At 41.9% G+C, this 21,120-nt stretch overlaps 2 protein-coding genes across 2 annotated transcripts; both read left to right on the top strand.

Moving 5' to 3' along the window:
- The first annotated feature begins 358 nt into the window (after positions 1 to 358).
- On the top strand, positions 359 to 14,329 carry heatr6 (HEAT repeat containing 6). The gene is given in 21 exon segments (XM_034201997.1): positions 359 to 700; positions 1,488 to 1,595; positions 1,702 to 1,842; positions 1,929 to 2,044; positions 3,426 to 3,540; positions 3,703 to 3,801; positions 3,922 to 4,083; positions 4,174 to 4,412; positions 5,355 to 5,529; positions 5,903 to 6,109; positions 6,415 to 6,514; positions 6,830 to 7,209; positions 7,295 to 7,417; positions 7,568 to 7,654; positions 8,654 to 8,788; positions 9,473 to 9,595; positions 9,688 to 9,812; positions 10,272 to 10,368; positions 12,467 to 12,671; positions 13,015 to 13,337; positions 13,339 to 14,329. Coding segments are annotated over 21 exon segments (3,612 nt in total). The 5' UTR covers positions 359 to 397; the 3' UTR covers positions 13,588 to 14,329.
- A 647-nt stretch (positions 14,330 to 14,976) lies between these two features.
- Positions 14,977 to 21,104, top strand: ddx52 (DEAD (Asp-Glu-Ala-Asp) box polypeptide 52). Its single transcript, XM_034199373.1, has 15 exons — positions 14,977 to 15,113; positions 15,370 to 15,619; positions 16,052 to 16,176; positions 16,288 to 16,473; positions 16,627 to 16,770; positions 17,208 to 17,319; positions 17,403 to 17,475; positions 18,550 to 18,753; positions 18,839 to 18,929; positions 19,057 to 19,179; positions 19,263 to 19,413; positions 19,970 to 20,045; positions 20,206 to 20,277; positions 20,389 to 20,733; positions 20,924 to 21,104. The coding sequence occupies exons 1-15, from the start codon at positions 14,997 to 14,999 to the stop codon at positions 20,958 to 20,960; spliced, it is 2,106 nt and encodes a 701-aa protein (XP_034055264.1). The 5' UTR covers positions 14,977 to 14,996; the 3' UTR covers positions 20,961 to 21,104.
- Positions 21,105 to 21,120: the final 16 nt, after the last annotated feature.

Raw genomic sequence — 21,120 nt, 5'->3', positions numbered from 1 at the left:
CCCAAGTAAGACATTTGACACGGCGGCGTTTCGTAAAGAAACAACTTAATTTCACGATTATTTGACTCCTTTAAGTGGGTTAAATTAATTCTTAGAATAAGTGAGAAATTGATTTAACTTCTATTTGACAGCTATCATACTGAAGACATATTTACTGTAAATGTATGCAATAATTGCATTAATAATTCATATCGAATTCTTAACTGTGAATGTCTTTCATTTGATTTAACATTTGAAATGTATTACTCAGGCCAAACTTTCTCTGTTGAGATTCCTGGGAAAAGGCAAATGACAAACAGTTTTTCATTAAAACGATGTCAACTGTCCTACTTGGGTTGCCGTACGTAGCAAATTGGGTCGGTCGTCAGTAGTCACATCACTTCCGCGATCAAAAAAAATGGCGGCTCAGAGTGAGTCTTTAGCTACATCAGCATCTCTCATGAGTCGCAGTGATGTCCCTGACTTCCCCCCGGTGGCTCTGTCCGCGGAGGCCGCCCCGTTCACCCCGCTGGGGACCAACGGCTGGCGGCTCGGCTCCTCGGCCGACGTGGAGAAGCAGTTTTCCCGCTGCGCAGCAAAGCTCCGAGACCTACGAGCAGAATCAGGCAATCTAAAAGATGAGCTCAACTTGCTGTTCGACCAGCTGCTGTCCGAAAACTACAACAAAACCTTCGACCCCACTATCAACATCCCACCAGAGGTAACTCTTACTCACTTTGCTCCTAGTGTGCCTCAACTTTCGTGGGATACTGAAAACGTCCAACTACTGCAACTTAGGTAGCAATTCTTTCGATAGGAAAGTAGGAGGCACTCCCGAGCAGAGGTGGGAGAATCCTCAGATCTTGTACTTAAGTAAAAGTACCAGAATGTAGGAATACTTTGTTGCAAGAAAAAGTCCTGAATTTAAAATGTTACTAAAGTAAAAGCACATTCGCATCTAAATATACTTAAAGGACCAAAAGTAATCATTATGCACATTGTCCCATTTTGGAATCATATATTATATGTTTTTTGTATTCAAAAACATACTTACTCAAGTAAAGTACAAGCATCTCGAAATTGTACTTACGTACAGTAATATTAAATTAACTTGATTACTTTACAGTTTACACCACAGCTCCCTAGGAACCGACCCGAACCGACCAGTGTCACCCTGTCAACGCCATACGCCCTAGCAACCACCTTGGCAACCTTACAAAACATAATGGGAAACATTTATTTCTCACTTCATCACCAAAATAATACTAATAATGCCAGCACAACTTGGAGAGATATTTTCTCTGTTCCATTTGCCATGTCCCACTGGAATAGCGTTGTAATACTAACTGCAAACACGTTTTCTGCCACCTGAATGTTATTATAAACGTTTGTCTTTTGTATCAAATTTCTACCTAAGTACAAAATGAACATGTGTTAATCAGGATTATTTGTTTCTTTGCTTTTAAAGACCTTCTCGGTTGTGATGAGCCTCTTATTTCCCATTTCAGGACGTGTGCAATCTGCTGAAACATGTCAGCGGTCTTGTGCCGCTGAGTCAAGAACATTTAGTCGTCAAACTCTGCCAACTGGTACATCATCTGCTCAATCAGCTAAAGGTAACAACTAGCCTTAATTAACAGTAGACCTTATTCCTCTCGATGTAATCATCTGAAATGTACTGTACTTCTTCGTCCTACCTTCTCTTCTCACTGTTTATTTAAGGTAATAATGGACGAGCGAACGTTGAACGTGTTGGTAAATTACACCATTAATGCACTGAAGGTGTGCAGTACATGGACACACTCTGATGTCCTCCTTGCACTCTCCACAATAGTATATGGAAACGGACCTCAGTGCCAACAGGTAGATATTTATACAAGCTTTGTCAAAGGGTATTCTAATGAATGATAATTGCCTAATATTAACCTTGAAATTATTGTCATTTATAGCACCTCAGTGACTTGCTGGGTGAAGATGGAGTCCTTCTGCTGTATAGTTCTCCATCCCAGACAAATATGGAGTTACGCCGTGTTGCTCTTACCTGCATGGCCAACATCTTTTTCAGGTAGGCTTTCTCACTGTCTAGCTGTCCGGCTCTAATCTTGCTGGATTGGTTCACTCACACCGCTTTATTAGCATTTATTTTTGGATGCAGTTGGCGGCTGAAAAACTCTCACTATCACTATCTCCACTATGTTTACTAGCTGGTCTCAAATTGTGTACGGACAGCTGGTAAACATAGTGGAGCCTTTAGCAACGCTTTTAAAGGACAGATATTTCCATCAGGAGTTGGTAAAGATCAGAGACTGAGTTAAAGGTCCCATGACATGGCCATTTCTACTGATCATAATTCCATTGTTGAGGTCTACTAGAATATATTTACATTGTTCAATGTTCCAAAATCACATTGGGTTCTCATACAGCATCTCTATATAGTATGTGTATTCACTCTCTGTCCTAAACGGCTTGTTGGAGCTCCTGCCCCACCCCCCCCTCCCTATGAGCCCTCTGTTCTGATGAGTCCACCACCGTTACAGCGGAACATCAGTGATTATGTGTTACCATGGCGTTAGCAACCAGAAAATGACACCAGTAATGACAAACCGATGAGAATGCTGCGTGGGGTGTGGGTGCCGTGATGGCGGGATGGTGTGGGGCTCGCTGCTGCGGACAGTGTGAGCTGGATTACTGGGGTCGTTTCCTGGTTGCTGCGTGGGGTCTGCGAGACAGCGAGACACAGCGAAACTCACCTGAACTCAGCCTGAGCACACACTCACAGTGCTCAGGCTGAGTTCAGGCTTAGTTTCGCGGTGTATCGCTGTCTCAGGCTGAGTTCAAGCTGATAAATCCGCGGAGCCGCAGCTGAGAAAAGATAAGGCTGAATGAGTGTGTGTGTGAGAGGAGCTCCACGGATTGGTCCATTTGGACCTGGGCATGGTCACGTCACCATACTCAGGAAGAAAGTAATGGAAAAAGAGAAATCTCCAACGAGGCGTTCTGGGGCAGGGACAGGTCTTTTCTGTGTTAGAGTTTTACTCGCTACAGGGTGTACTTTGAGGGTTTGTGACTCTGCAGACCGTTTACATGCATACAAAGCTACATAACACACAAGGGGACGGGTAATAACCGGAAAAGCATGACATGGGACCTTTAAAAGAGGGTGAATATTCATCATTACATTTAATTTAGTCAATGTTCCTATCCAAAGTGAGTTACAATATGTTCACTTCATAATCAATTCACCAGAAACAACTCCAAATGAATGTTAATATCTCTCAAGGATATTGGAAATGTACAAACATTTCCTCACATCTTAGTATGAATTTAAGGATATGTCACATTTGCATTTAGAACTGTGTATGCTGCATCGAAGTGGCCAATGAAAATCTGTTATTGAAGTTTTAAAATTCTTGGTTGTTGTTCTTTCTGTGGTTGTATCTCTCCAGGTTCCCTGGTCAGCCACTGTTGGAGGATCAATACAGAATTATATCTTTCCGAGTTTTCCTGAAAACCCTGCATTCAACCAAACCACCCAACACCGATGAGCTCTTCTACTGCATGGTACGTATCATTTGTTGCTGGCGCCCCAGTGGTTGGCCTATTTGAGCGGGCAGCACATAAAAAATAACAATAAAGATTTGTTTGTTTTGTTGAACATTTTGGGGATAGAAATGCCTTTTTTCATTCCCATGACCCATGCCTTTTCATTTGTCCTCTGTGCAGGTCATCCAGGCAGCACTGAAGGGACTTCAGACTTGTCTCTCAGGCGGGAAGTGGAAGTTTGTCGGAGAGGAGCTTGGATGCGTACTGGCTGCGATAAAGGTGCGCAGTTAAAGATGTTTTTACTGCTATTGCTTTTCGTTATTTAGTCTTTTTTCCTGCACAAACACACATGACAGTTATACATATATTGTAGTAATCATTTGTACATGTTTTCTGCAGAGGCTGATGTTTCAGGGGACACCAGGTGTGAGTGTTGAGTGGCCCGCTGTGCTTTACCCAGCAACTCTTCCTCAATACGAAGGAATCTCTGCATCAAAACCCGTAGAACCACCAAAACCCTGTGAACCAAAGGATGCCCCTGTGCCAGGCAGAACCTCAGCGGTAAGAAACGTTTTCTGTTTTGTTTTTGGTATACCGGTAAATCCTAATAAATCAAATCAGTCAATTCATGTTTTTAATGTCTTTCTGTAGAATAAAAAGAAGAAATCCAGAGGAAAGGGGAAGAAGACAAGCAGTGATGAGAGCAGGGGTGATGATGGAGAGAAGGATGATGGAGAGTCACCTCAGAAAGCAGCGGGGAGAGAGGGAGGAAGAAGGGAAGGAGAGTGCTTGTCTAAACCCTCGGACCCATCTCTCTACCCATCCTGGAAGACAATCAGTTCTGACTCCGAGTTTTCCGACCCAGAAGGCAGTGCTCAGTGCAAATTAAGGTACTGACAGCCCATGTCCGCCCTTTTGATACAAACATGCCCAGGGTGTCCACGGGGTCTGAAAAAGTATTAGAAGTTGATAAATCAATTTAGCGAAAATTAATGCTATTAAAAAGTATTAAACGGCATTTTCCAAGGTATTACATTTTGTAGCTTGTTTTCAATAAGTATATTAATTGTCCAAAGAGGTTGTATTCTACAGTCTGCCTGAATGTAATCATGGCGTAGGTGTGTAGTGTGATTCTGTGTAGTTTATTTCTGGCATCCCGTTGGATTTGACGTCATCTGAACAGGACATCGCACGCTCACTGCTTGATAGCGCGCGAAGGTCCGTTTACGCCGGTTGTTAAACAACATCGTTTTGGGGAAATGCGAGGTAAAGTGTAACCGGTTAAAACTCAAAGTGGCGATGAGGTCTTAACATTTATGGAAAAGGTCTTAAAAAAGGTCTTACATTTGACTTCAGGATTCCTGCATACACCCTGATGCCTGTTTTATGCTTCTGTTTTTACTGAAAGTTATTGCATGCATTGCATTGCTACAAACATAAGACCTTTATTCTTTGTGTAAATGTTGCAATTTATCCCCCATTTACTCATGCCCCTAGGTTCTGTATTTGCTCTAAGCTTCAACCGTTTTAGTCTCATCTTTAGGAAGAACATTTCAGAACAAAACTAGTGTCCCGTTCCTATTTTTGGAACCCCTTCAGACTTCCACGTTCATAAAATTACTGTATCGCTTTTTCTATCCTGCTTGCCAGACACCTCATTTGACATTTAGAGATGCACACCCATGTACCTTTTGCATGTACATAGTCATATTTCCTGATATTTAAAGAACTTATGTCTAAAGGTTTGATTGTTTACAAAGTGGATGTTATTTTTCTTCCTCTGAATGCTGGCTGAACAAGTTAGAAATCATCCTTCATATTTTGTCTCCCAGGCTGTACCACAGTCGTGTGCGGCAGGGCGCGCTGCACTGTCTGCTCACGGTGGTGAAAGGTGTGGAGAAAAGGACTCTGTACGGGTACTGGTCCTCCTTCATCCCCGACTCTCCTATTGGGAGGCCCACTCCTCTCACCCTCTTTACGATCATACTGAAGGACCCCTCGCCGAAGGTAAAACTCCCTCACTCACTATGTCCCGCACACTGAGACCCTCAGAGGCAAACACAAAGGAGACAGAGCCTTTGCTGTCAGCTCTTCTGGACTTTGGAACGAGCTGCCCGAGGAGATCAGGACTGCAATGTCTGTCAGCTCTTTTAAGTCACTTTTAAAACTCGCTTTATTTGAGCGATTTTACTCTGTTTTTATGTGTATATGATGTTGTTGAGTTCACTTGCTCTCCGTGTATTTTTATGAGAAAGCACTTGTATATATATATATATATATACGTTTATTATTATTATTATTATTATTATTATGATGATGTCCCAATTCTCTTGGCCATGTAAGACTGTAGCATCTGTAATCCTAACCATCTTTCCTTCAGGTGCGTGCTTGTGCTCTCCCGGTGTTGTCGGCCATGCTGGATGGCTCCCGTCAGTTCCTGGCTGTGGCTGAAGACACTGCATCCCCTCGTACATCTTACACGCCTTTCTCCTTCTCGCTGGCAACCTCCATCAGAGAACTGCACCGCGCTCTCAGTCTGGCTCTGCTGGCCGAGACTTCCCCTCAGACTCTCACGCAGGTCATAAAGGTACGACAACATGCACAGTGTTCGGATGAACTATTTTCCTTCTTAAAGCTTTCGTCCACTCTTATGGCTACTGTAGTATCCTCTTTACCAGTGTCTGAACGTTTTAAACCTTTTATAAGAATGATTACTTCGATACAATTGGTGGAATCTACTGCTCTGAACTTGGTGAACCAAACATTTGAAGCTGTACTTAAAAATTACAGTTAAATTAAACCTATTTTGACAACCACGGATGTCATACTGAAATCTGCTGGCCAAAAAGGAACGGGTTTCAGCCTCTTGTCTCCATCTTTCCTGTCTTTTAGTGTCTGGCGTACCTGGTGGCCAACGCTCCCTACCACCGTCTCAGACCGGGTCTGCTCAGCACGCTCTGGAAGCAGATGCGTCCCTATGTGCGCCACAGAGGTCTGTATTTCCTCGGTACACTCAGAAAAGTTATGCGTAAAGAAAAAAACGGAATATATCAAAAACAAAATGGTTTTAAATGTTGGTTTCATAATACTGTTAGTATTTGTAAGCAGCTGTGACTGACACATCGATTTTTGATTAAGGGGCAGGTAAAATAAGTATTTTTTCTCCCTGCTCCTGTCCATCGTAGGCCACAAAAAACTAAAGCGTAGATGTTTTGTTTTATAATAATTGCCATGAATGGAATAAACTAATTTAAAAACGGCACAGGTCAGTAACACAGGATTATTTTAATATGCTTTCTGTCTTTAGATGTGAATGTCCGCGTGTCCGTCCTGACCCTTTACGGGGCCCTGGTGACGACTCAGGCTCCTCTCCCGGAGGTGCAGCTCCTGCTCCGACAGCCGGAGAGCAGCAGCAGCAGCAGCGGTTCGTTTACTCCCCAAGACTCGGCTCTCAGCTGGAGACAAAGAGACGGCGTGTCCTCGCCCTCCCGCACACCAGTCAAATCCTCCGTGAGGAGCTCGAGCACTGCTCCACGCACCCCGAGTGAAGAGGACGCCACCGCGCCCTGGCTGCTGCAGCTGTGTATGTCTCTGGTGACTCAGCCCAGAGAGGACCAATCAGACAGCGACGGAACAGGAAGTGGAACTGCTTTAGAGCCCTCCCCTGTCCGACTGGAAGCTCTGCAGGTGACAGATAACGAATGAGACACAGAGTCATAAAAACACCCTCAAACTGACATTTCTAAAATCTGAAGGTGTGGTTGTGTTTCAGGTCATGTCCTACTTGGTGCGCGGCTACTTCTCTCTAGCCCAGGCATGTCTGTGTGAGATTGGGCAGGTGAGCGCTCGCTGCCTCGGGGAGACGGACCCCTCCATACAGCTGCATGGAACAAAGGTAACACCCTCATAGTTACTCCATCAGAAATGACTTCATTATTGGCTGTGTCTCTCTTATCTGCATCAAATGGTTTATATAAGAATCTCCAAAATATTTATGAAATGACTGATCTGCTCGCTGATTTCTGTGCCATTGTCTTTTATTTAGTTACTCGAGGAGTTGGGGACAGGAATAATCCTGCAGTACAGATCAGAAAACAACGTGCCTGAGAAGTTGAGGGTCTCCATGAGCCAAGTAAGTACAAACCGTTTTATATAGTATATATTTGAAGAGGTTTGACAAATAGTTGCTGTGGTGCCAGTCAAGATAGGCATGACAATTTTGAAAGTCAATGTCGAATCCCACAAAGGGTACATGTTACTTAAAGGGGAACCATAAAACACTTTACCCTCTTAACCAGTTCAACATTTATATCTTTATTTCACACATTTGAACTAATGTACAAACACAGGTATTTGAAATGCAGCAAAACATAATATATTCAACCAGGGGCGGACTGGGGGGAAAAAGTGGCCCGGGGATTAATTGACAGACAGGCCCACTTAATTGATAAACAGGCCCACTTAATGTGCGGCATGTATCAGCCGGCCGGCCCAAATTCTGTCCACCAGCCCAAGCCCAATTTTACCAGGCCAATGCAACCCGAAAACCACCCACCTGGCAACACTGCTGATGGAAGGGAAAGGGGGTGCTGGGTATTGTGATATCACTGATATGTGAAAGTGAAACTATCTGATAGATAGAACATAGGTAGCCTATCAAAACGGCCCAGCGCCAGCCCCCCCACACACCCCACTCCCAGGGAGTGGCCGGAACACTTACAAATGTGGGCCGGTAGGATTTAGGCAAAAAATTATATATTTTTCTTTTCAAATCCGACCTGCCCTCCGGCCCACGCACAGCACCGGCCCACCGGGAAAACTCCCGGTATTCCCAATGGCCAGTCCGCCCATGTATTAAACAGTTCAAATGATCCACTCTTAATCAAAAACAATAATCCACATGACGTCTCAGTTTTAGTTCGGTTCAACAAACCCCCCACCCCCCCCTTAAAAGAAATAGAGATTACAAGCTATACTATACTGTACATGACTCCCACAGGTCTTCTTAAAATCGGAGGAGCAACATTAGGGCATTTATTTTTTGGGAAATATACACGGCTGCTTTAATTTTTGTGAAAATAACTGATATTTGGAAGTGTTTTGATTTCATACATATGTGGGCATGATATAGGTGATGCAGTTTTGGTCAGAAGTCTTGAGTGGTCCCCTGAACGGAGCTCTGCAGAGCGAGCAGCACCCCCCGCTGCAGAAGAGCGCCTGTGACACGCTGTCCTCCATCCTGCCGCAGGCCTTCGCTCAGCTGCCCGTGAGTTCTCCTCTGGCTTGATTTTTTTTAAGGTACAATCCATAGTGTGGGAGCAATAACTTAAAAGTGGGGAATTTAGTTTGAATAGTAATTAAGTTTGTACTAGTTTCAATTTGTTTGTATGGGTAATGGTTTGTATTATTATAATGTATTTTTGGACGATCGCAATGGGTTGGTTTGTTTGGGTCATATATGGTTACCTTACGATTACTTTGGTTGTTAATTCAATTGTCTTTGTCCATATATATTATATTATAGATCATATATTTATATATCACTTATATTATAGCACCAGGAAAAGCGCTTTATAAATGTAATGTATTATTATTATATTATAGATAATATATTTATATATCACTTTTTCCATAAGCATTTTCCGGTACTTGTGGGTTATCTGTCGCCACTTTTTAATAGCGGTTAGCTGGCTCCTCCACATGAACTTTTTAATTTCTCCAAATAACAAACATTAATCTTATTTTGGGGCAGTCGGTTAGGGTTATTTAGAGAGTCTGAAAAAAGTGGCGACCTATAACCCACAAGTAGGCCTACCCATTTTCCTCTTAAGTCTTAAATAATCCATGTCTTGAGTTTACTAAGATATTTTTTCCTCTCACTCCAAAATGGAAGTCTTCTTTCCAATAGTGAAAAATCTCTCTTATAATTGCAATGCGATGTTGTTTTAAGGAAAAGACGCAGCTGATGTGCATCACCGTGCTGCTGGGGCTGACGTACCGTGATAACTACCTGGTGAAGACGGCCGCCGTCAGGGCTCTGGGGGTCTACATCCTGTTCCCCTGTCTGAGAGAGGTACGAGTCAGACCAGCCACTGAACAAAATGAGTAACATCGGATCATTGCACACAAGGAGCTGTTATACAAGTTGTGATTCTCTCTGTTCAGGATGTGATGTTCGTGGCAGATACAGCAAACGCTATCCTCGCTGCCCTCGAGGATCATTCAACAAATGTCCGTGCGAAGGCTGCCTGGTCCCTGGGAAACCTCACAGACACACTGGTTGTTAATATGTAAGAAACCTAAAGTTCTGAGTGAATGGTAACAGGGAAATAAAAAAAATCTCATCTTGACAAGATTAAAATATGGATCTCTTGATCTTATAAAAAACAGAACCAGAATCAGAAACCGGTTTATTGCCAAGTAGGTTTACACATACGAGGAATTGCCTTGGTGTATAAGGTGCATACAGAAACAGTCAAAGAAGATCAATTGTAAGGAACGGACCAAAAAAATTAAACAAATATAAAAACTGTTAAGAATATAATATCGAAATATGTACCTGTAAAAATATGTGCAGTATTGGTATGAAGTGGAAAGACATGCAGATATAAGAGGAAGCTTTGTGTACAATGTGCAACATATCATCTTAATGTCAGAGAGAAGTTGTTTAGCTTGATTAAAAACCAGTATGATCTAGTATTTTGAGATTTATATTTTTAAAATCTGTCCATCTCCTGTCTCTTTATCAGGGAGAGTGTAGGTGTGGACTTCCAGGAAGAGTTATCGGACATGCTGCTGCTCAAAATGCTGCAGGCAGCCAACCGAGCGTCAGCTGACAAAGACAGGGTGAGAGCGCTCACTCTTTACCGAGCAAGAGCAAGGCACACATTACATTACATGTTCTCAATACTGTGGGCAATCCCCACAGGAGCAATTTGGGGTGAAGTCAATCAATCAATCCATCAATGTTTAGTTATATAGCCCAATATCACAAATGTTACATTTGTCTCAGTGGACTTTACAGTTTGTACAAAATATCAGTATGACAATACGACACCCTCTGTCCTTAGACCCTCTGTCCTTAGACCCTCAAGGAAAAACTTCCGAAGAAAACCCACAGTTTAAAGGGAAAAATGGGAGAAACCTCAGGGAGAGCAACAGAGGAGGGATCCCTCTCCCAGGACGGACAGACGTGCAATAGATGCCGTGTGTAAATTGAAAAGATAATACATTTGCAACATAGGTAGTCCAAATGTTTGGAAATGCATGTGTGTATAATAAGAAGATGAATCCACGAGGATATCCATCCAGGACCTATGATCCAGGAGCACAGCCACGACTCAAGATCCAGGACAGAGGAGCGCAGGATCATCCATGACTCCGGATCCCGGCGTATACAGACACCAAAAAGAAAGACATTTGGGGAAGCTGGGTTAATCGGAACATGAGAGTACACAGGTATAGACAGAGAGAAGGAAGAAGTAAGATGTCCCCCGACAAACTAAGCCTATATCAGCAAAACTAAGGGCTGAATTTAATCAGCCCTAACTATAAGCTTTATCAAAAAGGAAGGTCTTAAGCGCACTCTTAAAAACGGATAGGGTGTCTGCCGCCCGAACACAAACTGGAAGCTGATTCCACAAATGTGGAGCTTGATAAGAAAAGGCTCTGGCTCCCATTGTACTTTTAGAGACTCTAGGAACAACCAACAACCCTGCATTCTTGGAACGCAATGCCCTAGTAGGACAGTAGGGTATAATGAGTTCTTTAAGGTAAGATGGCGCCTGCCCATTAAGGGCTTTGTAGGCGAGAAGAAGAATTTTAAATTCTATCCTGTGTTCTATAGGGAGCCAGTGTAAGGCAGCCAGAACAGGAGTAATGTGGTCCCTTTTCCTAACTCTGGTTAGTACAACGAGCTGCAGCATTTTGAATCAGCTGAAGCGACTTGACTGACTTCTTGGTACACCCTGATAATAAAGAGTTACAATAATCCAGCCTTGAAGTAACAAATGCATGGACTAGTTTCTCTGCATCGTTTTGAGGCAAGATATGCCTGATTTTTGCAATGTTACGTAGATGGAAGTAGGCGGTCCTTGAAATTGATTTTATGTGGGCGTTAAAGGATAAATCCTGATCAAATATAACACCAAGATTCCTTACAGTCTCACTGGAGGCCAAATTAATGCCATCCATAGTTAGTATATCTTTAGATAATTTGTTTCGTAGATTCTTCGGGCCAAGTACAATAACTTCAGTTTTGGTCGTGTTTAACATCAAAAAGTTTAAGGTCTTGCCCAGGGTCACAACGACATGCTGACTGCAGTGGGGTTTGAACCTGTGATCCCCTGATCCGAACACCAACTCACTAGTCCACTGCGCCCCCCCCCCACACACCATTTCAGATTTCAGTCAGCTATGAAAAACTGTAGTTTTAGAATGGATCTGCCCAGAAAACAAAGACTGCTGTTTGGTCAAAGAGAGAAAGCAACTGTGTTTTGATCGTTTTTATGTTGTCAAAGAAAATCTCTTAAGCTTATATCAATCACAGACGTTATTACGGCCATTTTACCTATTCTAAAAAAACATGGATTTATATAAGCCAGAAGTGCACATTTCACGGTTTTATAACTCTTTTATGCTGATCTCTATTAACATAAACTTGTTTTCTTAAAATATTTGTTTCTAATAGTTTTATTCTTAAAATGTATCTTCTTTGACTGTTTATGTATGCACCATAAACACCAAGGCAAATTCCTTGTGTGTGTAGACCTACTTGGGAATAAACCGGATTCTGACTCTGATAAATGAACGTACACTTGCTTCGTTTAACTTATAGTTTGACTGATATGTTTTGATATTTCATGTTCATCAATATCTGCACTTTAAAAAGACATCATTTTTCGAGTCTTCTTTTTGATTGGCTCTCACGCTTGCTTCCTTCCAGGTGAAGTCTAACTCAGTGCGAGCGCTCGGGAATCTGCTTCATTTCCTGCGCGAGACTCAGCTGACCCGCTCTGCGTTCCAACAGCCGCTGGAAGACGCAGTGCGTGCTCTGGTTAAAACCGTCCAATCGGAGGCCACTATGAAGGTCAGGTGGAATGCCTGCTACGCCTTGGGGAATGCTTTCAGAAACCCAGCCCTGCCGCTCGGTAAGTGTCTGTCTCAGCACATTCAATTGCATTTCATTGAGAATTGGACAAAACGGTGTCATAAACTGTCTCTTTGACCACGCTCCGACCAAGATGAGGAACATATTTATGTTTGGCTTCATGAGGGTTAAAATAGAAATGATCATTATTGTTTTGATTTCACACTGAATTGTGAATTGCATGAAATGATGAGCTGTTATTTTGTTTGACTCCAGGAAGTGTGTGTGCGGACCCCAGGAAGAATAGCAAATGCTCATGCTAGTGCTAATGGGGATCCTCATAAAGAATAAGAACAGTTATAAGAGAGCCAATATAACAGTTTCTGTTTCTTTCTTCCTCTTAGACTCAGCCCCTTGGTCATGTGACGCGTTCTCCTCCCTCTGCCATGTTGTCACTTCCTGTAAGAACTTCAAGGTGCGGATCAAGTCTGCTGCTGCTCTAGCAATCCCTGCTAAGCGTGTCTGCTATGGCGACTCAGCGCGGTTCAGCTGTGTGTGGCGTTCCCTGGCCACAGCGCTCGAGAACAGCGAAGACACCAATGACTTCTTAGAGTTTCGCTACAGCGCCAGCCTGCGACACACACTCTCACAAGCCCTCCTACACCTGCTGAGTGTCAGCGAGCCGCAAGACATGGCCGGACTCGGGGAATCGCTGGCCGGGGAGGAGGGGGGGGGGCATTAAAGAGCATCTGATCAAATATCTGAGAGCGGAGGAAGGAGGAGGAGAGGCGGCAGAGGGGGAGAAAGATGCCGCGGGGGACAGTTTCACCCCTCAGCAGAGAGTTGGAGGTGTGCAGCAGACCCTGGTCAGACTGAAGGAGCTGCAGGCTGAGGGAGAGGAGGGGAGAGGTAAAGAGCTGGTGGTTGACTTCCTGGAGGATTTGCTTAAGACCTGTGAAGAGCTGGGAAGAGTTTGATTTCTGAGATAACAAGGACTGCTCTCTCAGGTTGGACCGGCCAAACATGGAATCACTAACTAAATGTGGACTGGAAACAAAAATAAATAACCACAGTTGTTACAATGTGATCTTAGGCAGGGGCGGCGGGTACTGTAGGCTAGGGAATGTGATTTAGCCTTCCCAAACCTGAGCCTCACGCGCCGTCTATGATCTTAGGAATCCGCAATTAAGCGCAAGACTGTTTTGGAAAACCTATTTTCCTAATGTACATTTCAAGCTATTTGAAATGTTGCAGTGCCTTTTTATATCTCTTCATTTATCTAATTGCACGTGCACTCTTTATTTATTAACATGTGACATACAAAGACATGAAGTATATTTTTGAGAAGAAATTAATATACAAGTATTAATGATTTAATTCGTTTCTTTAGAGGCGAAATCAATTTGATTTGTGTTTCATTATTATGATATTTTCAAACGTAGACAGTTTTGTCTGATTACCTACCATGCAACGTGGTTCCAATTAACATGAATTTCATTGTTTTATTATTAATCACATACATGTACATCTGCCACTTTGAAATATGTTTCTGTAAATGAAAATAGTCTTAAACACCCATTGATTCCAACAATATTGCCGTTAATCTTTTCATCATCACGAAGTTCACTACATTGTCAATGTGAACACAGACATGGTGATGCCGACTGGACTAACCGACTGTATTTAATAAAAAACAATAAATATTGTAACTTCCCACAATCTGATTTTTTTTTTATACAAAGTAGGTGTCGATGTCTGAGAAATATTTGACCTGCTCTGTCTTCCAACATGATATTTTCCTGAAGTTGTCTTTTAACACTAAAGTGAGCAAGCACTTACCTACACATTTCACTATCTAACTTGAAATACTGTCAATTAATCTACCTATAACATCATAAGAAATAACATAACACTTATCTCAGATCTCCTATGGACAGAATTATATAAACATCCTGGTTGCTTTATATATCCTTTATTTAACCAGGTAAAAGACTCATTGAGATTAAAATCTCTTTTCCAAGAGTGACCTGGCCAAGAGGGGCAGCATGTATGAAGTTACAACAGATAAAACACAGACATGACAGGCAGACAAATACCTTTCTTTGAAGGAAATATGGAGAAATGTGATTTTAACTTGTCAGAAAGGTTGTGGAAAATATGTAAACTGAATAGAAACGAAATATTGCTGACAAAATGTCAAGAGAACAATATTAAACTCTCCATAAAAAGGAGGGGAAAGGCGAAGTACATCTAATTGTCAAAGTTCACGTAAATAAAAGAAAAAACATATTTTGACACAAACATTTACACTCTTGAACGCAGCCTGCAGAGGGCTCTAGCGTTCAGTTGCTGGTCGATCACCCGGATGTTGACTAGTGATGTCTGGATGAGGACAGAGCCGCACGCTGCTGCAAAAATGGACGCCTTCGAGTTGTTTCGAAAACTCGGAGCTGGAGCTAAATTTGACCTGAAGAGGTTTGGTCAGGACGCTATAAGGTTTAAGGTAAACTGGACATGTTAAGCTAATGTTATAATAGACGAAAAATGTTGAATGATAATAACACGAGCCGCGGTTTTTTGTATGTTGGCCAACCCATCGTGAACGTTTGCTACAGTGTTTGTATTTTGCGGATATTTCTTGATGATATTCTAACTCTAAGCAGTTTGGGTGCTTTAATCTTCAATATGAGTAGTGCGACAATGTGTCACACAAGTGTATTATCTATTAACAATGACTGTACTCGTGTCTCTTTTAAAAGGGTGCCAAATCTCACGGAGGGGAAGCGTCCGTAGATACTCTCTCTGCTATCGATTACTTTGGCACAGCACAAACCAATGGATCCAAGAGCAGAGCTGTAAAGGTGACTGAGGATGAAAAGGATGATGGAGAAGAGTGTGAGGTGGGAAGTGAAAGTGGAGATTCTGAAGCAGGAGGTAAAAGAAAAAAAAGGGATCAAGCGAAAGACGTGAGGACCAAAAAGAAAAAGATGAAAAAAGACCAGGTGGCAGGTAAATGTTTGTTTGTTTGTTGCTCCTGAACAGATTAGGAATAAGCTGCTGACTGTAGTTTTGTACATGAAATGTCATTGGTGTATAATTGAGAGTGACAGAAAGTTGGTAATGTAGAACAGAGAAAATGCAGAATTGTATCGGTAATTACCGTTACTATACTATGTAACAATAATATTGTTTAGTTAGAAAAATACTGCCACATTAACTAAATCCAACATATTTAATATAATACTTTGTGATAGTAGTTTCTTTCTGCTAGTATTACAAAGTGACGTATACTGTGATTTTATCCATGTCGCCAGATCCAACTTGGCTGTTTTCAATGTGTTTATTAATTAAGATTTCCCATCACAGCAGTGGTATGTGAGGACATTTCAAATGAGCTTGATGTCAGAGACTCACTGTTGTTCCCTGTCTTCCTGACTGTAGCCAAAGACACAGAGGGGAGCGGCATCACTTGGACCTCCTCATTGGACAGAAAAGTCCAAAACCTGTCGACTGATGGGAAGGAGAAATCCTCGCTGAAGAGGCTGAAGCATCTTCATCAGGAAAAGGTGAGCAAAACTCGCAGCACAAGAAATTGAAAAAGAGATTATGATTCGATTTAAAACATATTGTTTTATTCTCTATATTGGGTAAATTGATTTTGCCTTTATTTGTTTTAGGTGAATCTCATTCGCTCTCAACATCGTATAAATGTGCACGGCTGTGACGTACCGGACCCTGTGTGCACGTTTGAGGAGCTGCAGTCAGAATATCGTCTCAGCCCGCGGGTGATTCAGAACCTCAAGGAAGCCGGGCTGAGCTCCCCGACGCCCATACAGATGCAGGCAATACCGCTCATGATGCATGTGAGTACACACACACACACACACACACACACACACACACACACACACACACACACACACACACACACACACACACACACACACACACACACACAGGATCAGTGGTAGTTAAATAATACGTGAGGACTAATGTGCGTCTGGTTTCTCTGTCAGAGTCGAGAGCTCCTGGCTTGCGCTCCCACAGGATCAGGAAAGACTTTGGCCTTCTGTCTCCCGCTGCTCGCCCACCTGCAGCAGCCCACCAACCTGGGCTTCAGAGCTGTGGTCATCTCCCCCACCAGAGAACTGGCCAACCAGGTACACACACACACACTGGTCTGTTTGCTTTATGCCCGAGTCCAGTGTCCTCCTACATAGCAAAGCAGTCGAGTTTTTGGCATTTGTACTTTTATCTTTAGTTTGTATTTTATAGTATCCATCAAAATCATTGTTCTTGCACAGTTTTTCCTATTTAATGACCATCACTAAACGTTAGCAGTACCCCCATTAGCACATACCTAACAATAAAGCGCGGTTTCTGTTATTAATCTGGTGACAGGATGCTTTTCCTTGCTGTGTTTATTTTGTTAATTTGTTTAAATTCTCTAATAATATACAGCATATGTTTTAGCTTCCAGGTTTGAATCCCTAGTGACTACAGTGGGTGTTTCAGCTGCTCATTATTTTGATTGTTGTTGACTTGTCACAGATATATTTGCATGCATTTTCAATCCGTTTTGTTGTCTTGTGTTCAGACCTACAGAGAGCTGCTCCGCCTGTCAGAGGGAGTAGGATTCAGAGTTCACATAATAGACAAAGCCTCTCTGGCAGCCAAGAAATATGGACCACAGTCAAACAAAAAATACGGTAAGAAATGGAAAATGTTTCCACAGACAAATCAAAATGTGAATCGCCTCCCCTCACTGTTTATCACCTACATTTCTGTGCAGATATACTTGTCAGTACTCCAAACAGACTGGTCTTCCTTCTCAATCAGGATCCTCCGGCCCTCGACCTCAGCAGGTAAGAACATGTGTTGCTCTCTGGAGAGGTTTTTTTCTCATGAAGGTGCCCCACGAAGATGTCTTTTTAAATGAGCATAAATTGTGTTCTCACTAATGCTCATTGAATCCTTGAGATCTAACACACCTGTAGATTGCATTTGATTACTTAGACAGGGTTCGTACGGTCATTAAAAGTCATGTAAATTCAAAATGAAAATTCCAGGCCCTGGAAAATTTATGGAAAACAATATTTTCCCCAAATGTTTGAAAAAGTCATGGAAATTTGCATCAAATAATTTATATTTTATCTAATCGCCGAAATACTAATACTATAATGATAATAAATACTGTATCGTATAGTAATGAAACGTAAAATGGCAACTGTCGCAGTATTTAGCTGGTGAGAGATGTTTACAATCACGCCCTCTAGTCTACAGTAGCTTTAAGTACCAATTGTGGTTATCAAAAGACATTGACCCAAGACGTGCTAAATGCAAACTGTGTTGTCAAATATTCGATATTTCGAATATGGGCGAGGCAGCGCTTGCTAGCCACATGAAAGAAAGAGTCATTTTTTTGGTCATGGAAAATGAGGTAAAGGTCATGGAAAAGTCATTGGTGAAAAAGTGTATGAACCCTGCTTGGAGATCAACTACTTTATCGTATCTATTGTTAACATCCATGTTTACTAGCTTGTGGTCTTCGGCCCACAGATAAACAAAAAGGCTGCCACCTGTCGATCAGTGCAATAGTGTGAACTCGTTTGCAGTGATATATGTGTCACCACTCACCACCCAAAAATAAAATGTCCAATGAAAACGACCAAGTATATATATTTGTATTACAATTACCATTACAAAAACAGTTCATGTTGCTGCAGTTAAGGAGGTAAAAGAATCAACAAGGCCAGGGATGCAGCTCCAGTTGTCTCCATGTATAAACTCTCATGTTAATGAACTCTCAGTTTGTAAGAAGATCTGTTTTAAATTGTCATCTTGTTTCTTGTCTTCATCTCCACTGCTAACTAACAAATACATTAACTTTTAATACCACAAAACATCCTGGTTGATTGTTGTCTTTTGTGTATGTTCAGTGTGGAGTGGCTGATCGTGGATGAGTCCGATAAGCTGTTTGAGGGCGGTAAGACGGGCTTCAGGGAGCAGCTGGCCGCAGTATTTCTGGCCTGTTCTGGTTCCAAGGTGCGCCGGGCTTTCTTCAGTGCCACCTGCACGCCGGATGTAGAGCAGTGGTGCCGTCTGAACCTCGACAACCTGGTGTCTGTCAACATTGGACACAGGTAAGAATCCACAAGTAGAACTTTATTTTACTTTAAACGTTTTATATTTAAAAAATCTCACATTTTAGATAATCAATTGTTCCAGAAATACGGCGGTGGAGTCGGTGGAACAGAAGCTGCTGTTTGTTGGGACAGAGAACGGAAAACTGGTGGCCATGAGGAACATCATCACCAAGGTACAAACACTCCAGAGAGGGTACTTTTAAACATTGAAAATAATCTAGTGGGTTTTATTTACTAGTGGGTTTAATTAAAGCTTTTTTCTCTACAACTGAAGTTTAAATGTCCTCCTTGCCATTTTAGGGTTTCCTGCCCCCCATGCTGGTGTTCGTGCAGTCTATCGATCGAGCACGGGAGCTTTTCCATGAGTTGGTGTATGAAGGTATCAACGTGGACGTGATCCACGCAGACCGCACACAGCAGCAGGTACACTCAGACACTCAATACACTGTGTCATGGGTCAATAAAGTGCCACTGTATTTACCCTCTCTGTGGCCTTCCTGTTTCAGAGGGACAACGTCGTGAGCAGTTTCCGGTCCGGTAAGATTTGGGTGTTGATCTGCACGGCTCTGCTCGCCAGAGGAATCGATTTCAAAGGAGTCAACCTCGTGCTGAACTACGACTTCCCCACCAGCTCTGTGGAGTACATCCACAGGATTGGTTAGTTTTTATGTATTATAAATAATTCACAGTAATATCATCTAGTATTGGATTCAAACCATATACTGATAACTTTGTATATAAAACATTAAACAGTGACTATTTTGATGGTGATTAATCATTTATTTTGTAAAAAGACCAACATGGGATGGTGTCAGCTTCACAAAATTCCAAAACGTGTTTCTTATTTATTTTAATGTTTTAATGTAGTTTGGCGGATTCTGGCATTTTGTGTTGGGCATATGCTATTATGTTACGTATGATTATGTTTTAATGACAACCAAAAGTCAATGAATATAAATAACGTTGTTATTTTCAGCTATAATGTTATTTGGTCTTCTTTATTTATTTGTATTCCTGGTGCTAAGCAATCATGGCAACACTACTGTCAGTTAGTCAGTTGTCTAATGTTTTTACGCTTAAACTTTGAGTCATACTTAATTGTACAAAGGAATACTTTATAGCCGTGTTTTATTTGTTATGATGTTGTTATACCACTGCTATGAATGAATGCTTGATTTTTGCTAACCGTGTTATTATGTTTGCTGCTCCTCAGGTCGAACTGGTCGAGCTGGACATCTGGGGAAGGCCATCACCTTCTTCACAGAAAATGACAAACCACTGCTGCGCAGGTACGTGGAACCGATTTACCGCAGTAAAACACATACAGCTGGTTTTAGTGTGTGACCCTAAGAAATGTATTTAGCCATCTCTCAATATTTGTAGCTAAAAGCAAAGAAGTCAATTAAAAAATAATTATGAATATGTTTCTCTTTGCCCCCCTTTTTACAGCATTGCTAATGTGATTAAACAAGCTGGCTGTCCTGTACCTGACTACATGATTGGTTTCAAGAAGATTCACAGGTAAAAAAGATGAATACTGATAACGCATTTAAAGACAGTTCTGCTATGTTTTGCTTAACTGAACGTTTTGGTAATATGATTGTAATGGTCCGTGTGCATTTGTCTGTTTAGCAAAGTGAAGCGGAGACTTGAGCAGAGACCTCCCAAGAGAAGCACCATTTGCACAACTCCTCGATACTTAATTAAGAAGAAAGGCCAAGCGCCAAATAACGGACAGAAAGGAGAGAAGCAGGCGGCAGTTGGAGAGCAGGAGAGCGAAAATGTGCCTCAAACCGCAGCGAAAAAGCCAAAAGGAGAAAAGAAGGCCAAAGGAGAAAAGAAGGCCAAAGGAGAAAAGAAGGCCAAAGGAAAGGAGCTGATGAAAAGAATGAAGACACAGAAAAAAGGGGGAAGTGAGAAGCACAAGGAGGCGTCTCAGAAGGAGGGATCCAACTCATCTGGAGCCAGGTTAAAAAAGTAAGTATGTGAGGGGACTATCTTGTATATTACATTTACAAAATTCATATATGATTATACCCTAAACCAAGCCAATGTTAATACACCTACAATATCCTGGATCTGTTTTATGCCTTAACATTTCACTTTTTATCTGATTGTTTGTCACAAAAATATGACCGAATTTTCTTCTTTCAACTCTGTCCACCAGGAAAAAGGGGAAGAAGAATAAGCCTCAGGAGGATTAGAGGATCGTGGAACTAGCAGACTGAAATGAAGATGGATGTGGATTATTTTTCTAATAATACTTCTTGCCGTCTGATGTACTGCTGCATTTCATACTTATGCTTTGTATTATGAGAGTATCAAATAAAAGTTTATATAAATATGAACGTGTTTTCGTGTGTT

The sequence above is a fragment of the Gymnodraco acuticeps genome, unplaced genomic scaffold (genome assembly GCF_902827175.1).
Source record: "Gymnodraco acuticeps unplaced genomic scaffold, fGymAcu1.1, whole genome shotgun sequence".
In the NCBI taxonomy this organism is placed as follows: domain Eukaryota; kingdom Metazoa; phylum Chordata; class Actinopteri; order Perciformes; family Bathydraconidae; genus Gymnodraco; species Gymnodraco acuticeps.
This window is presented reverse-complemented; position numbering and strand designations above follow the sequence as displayed.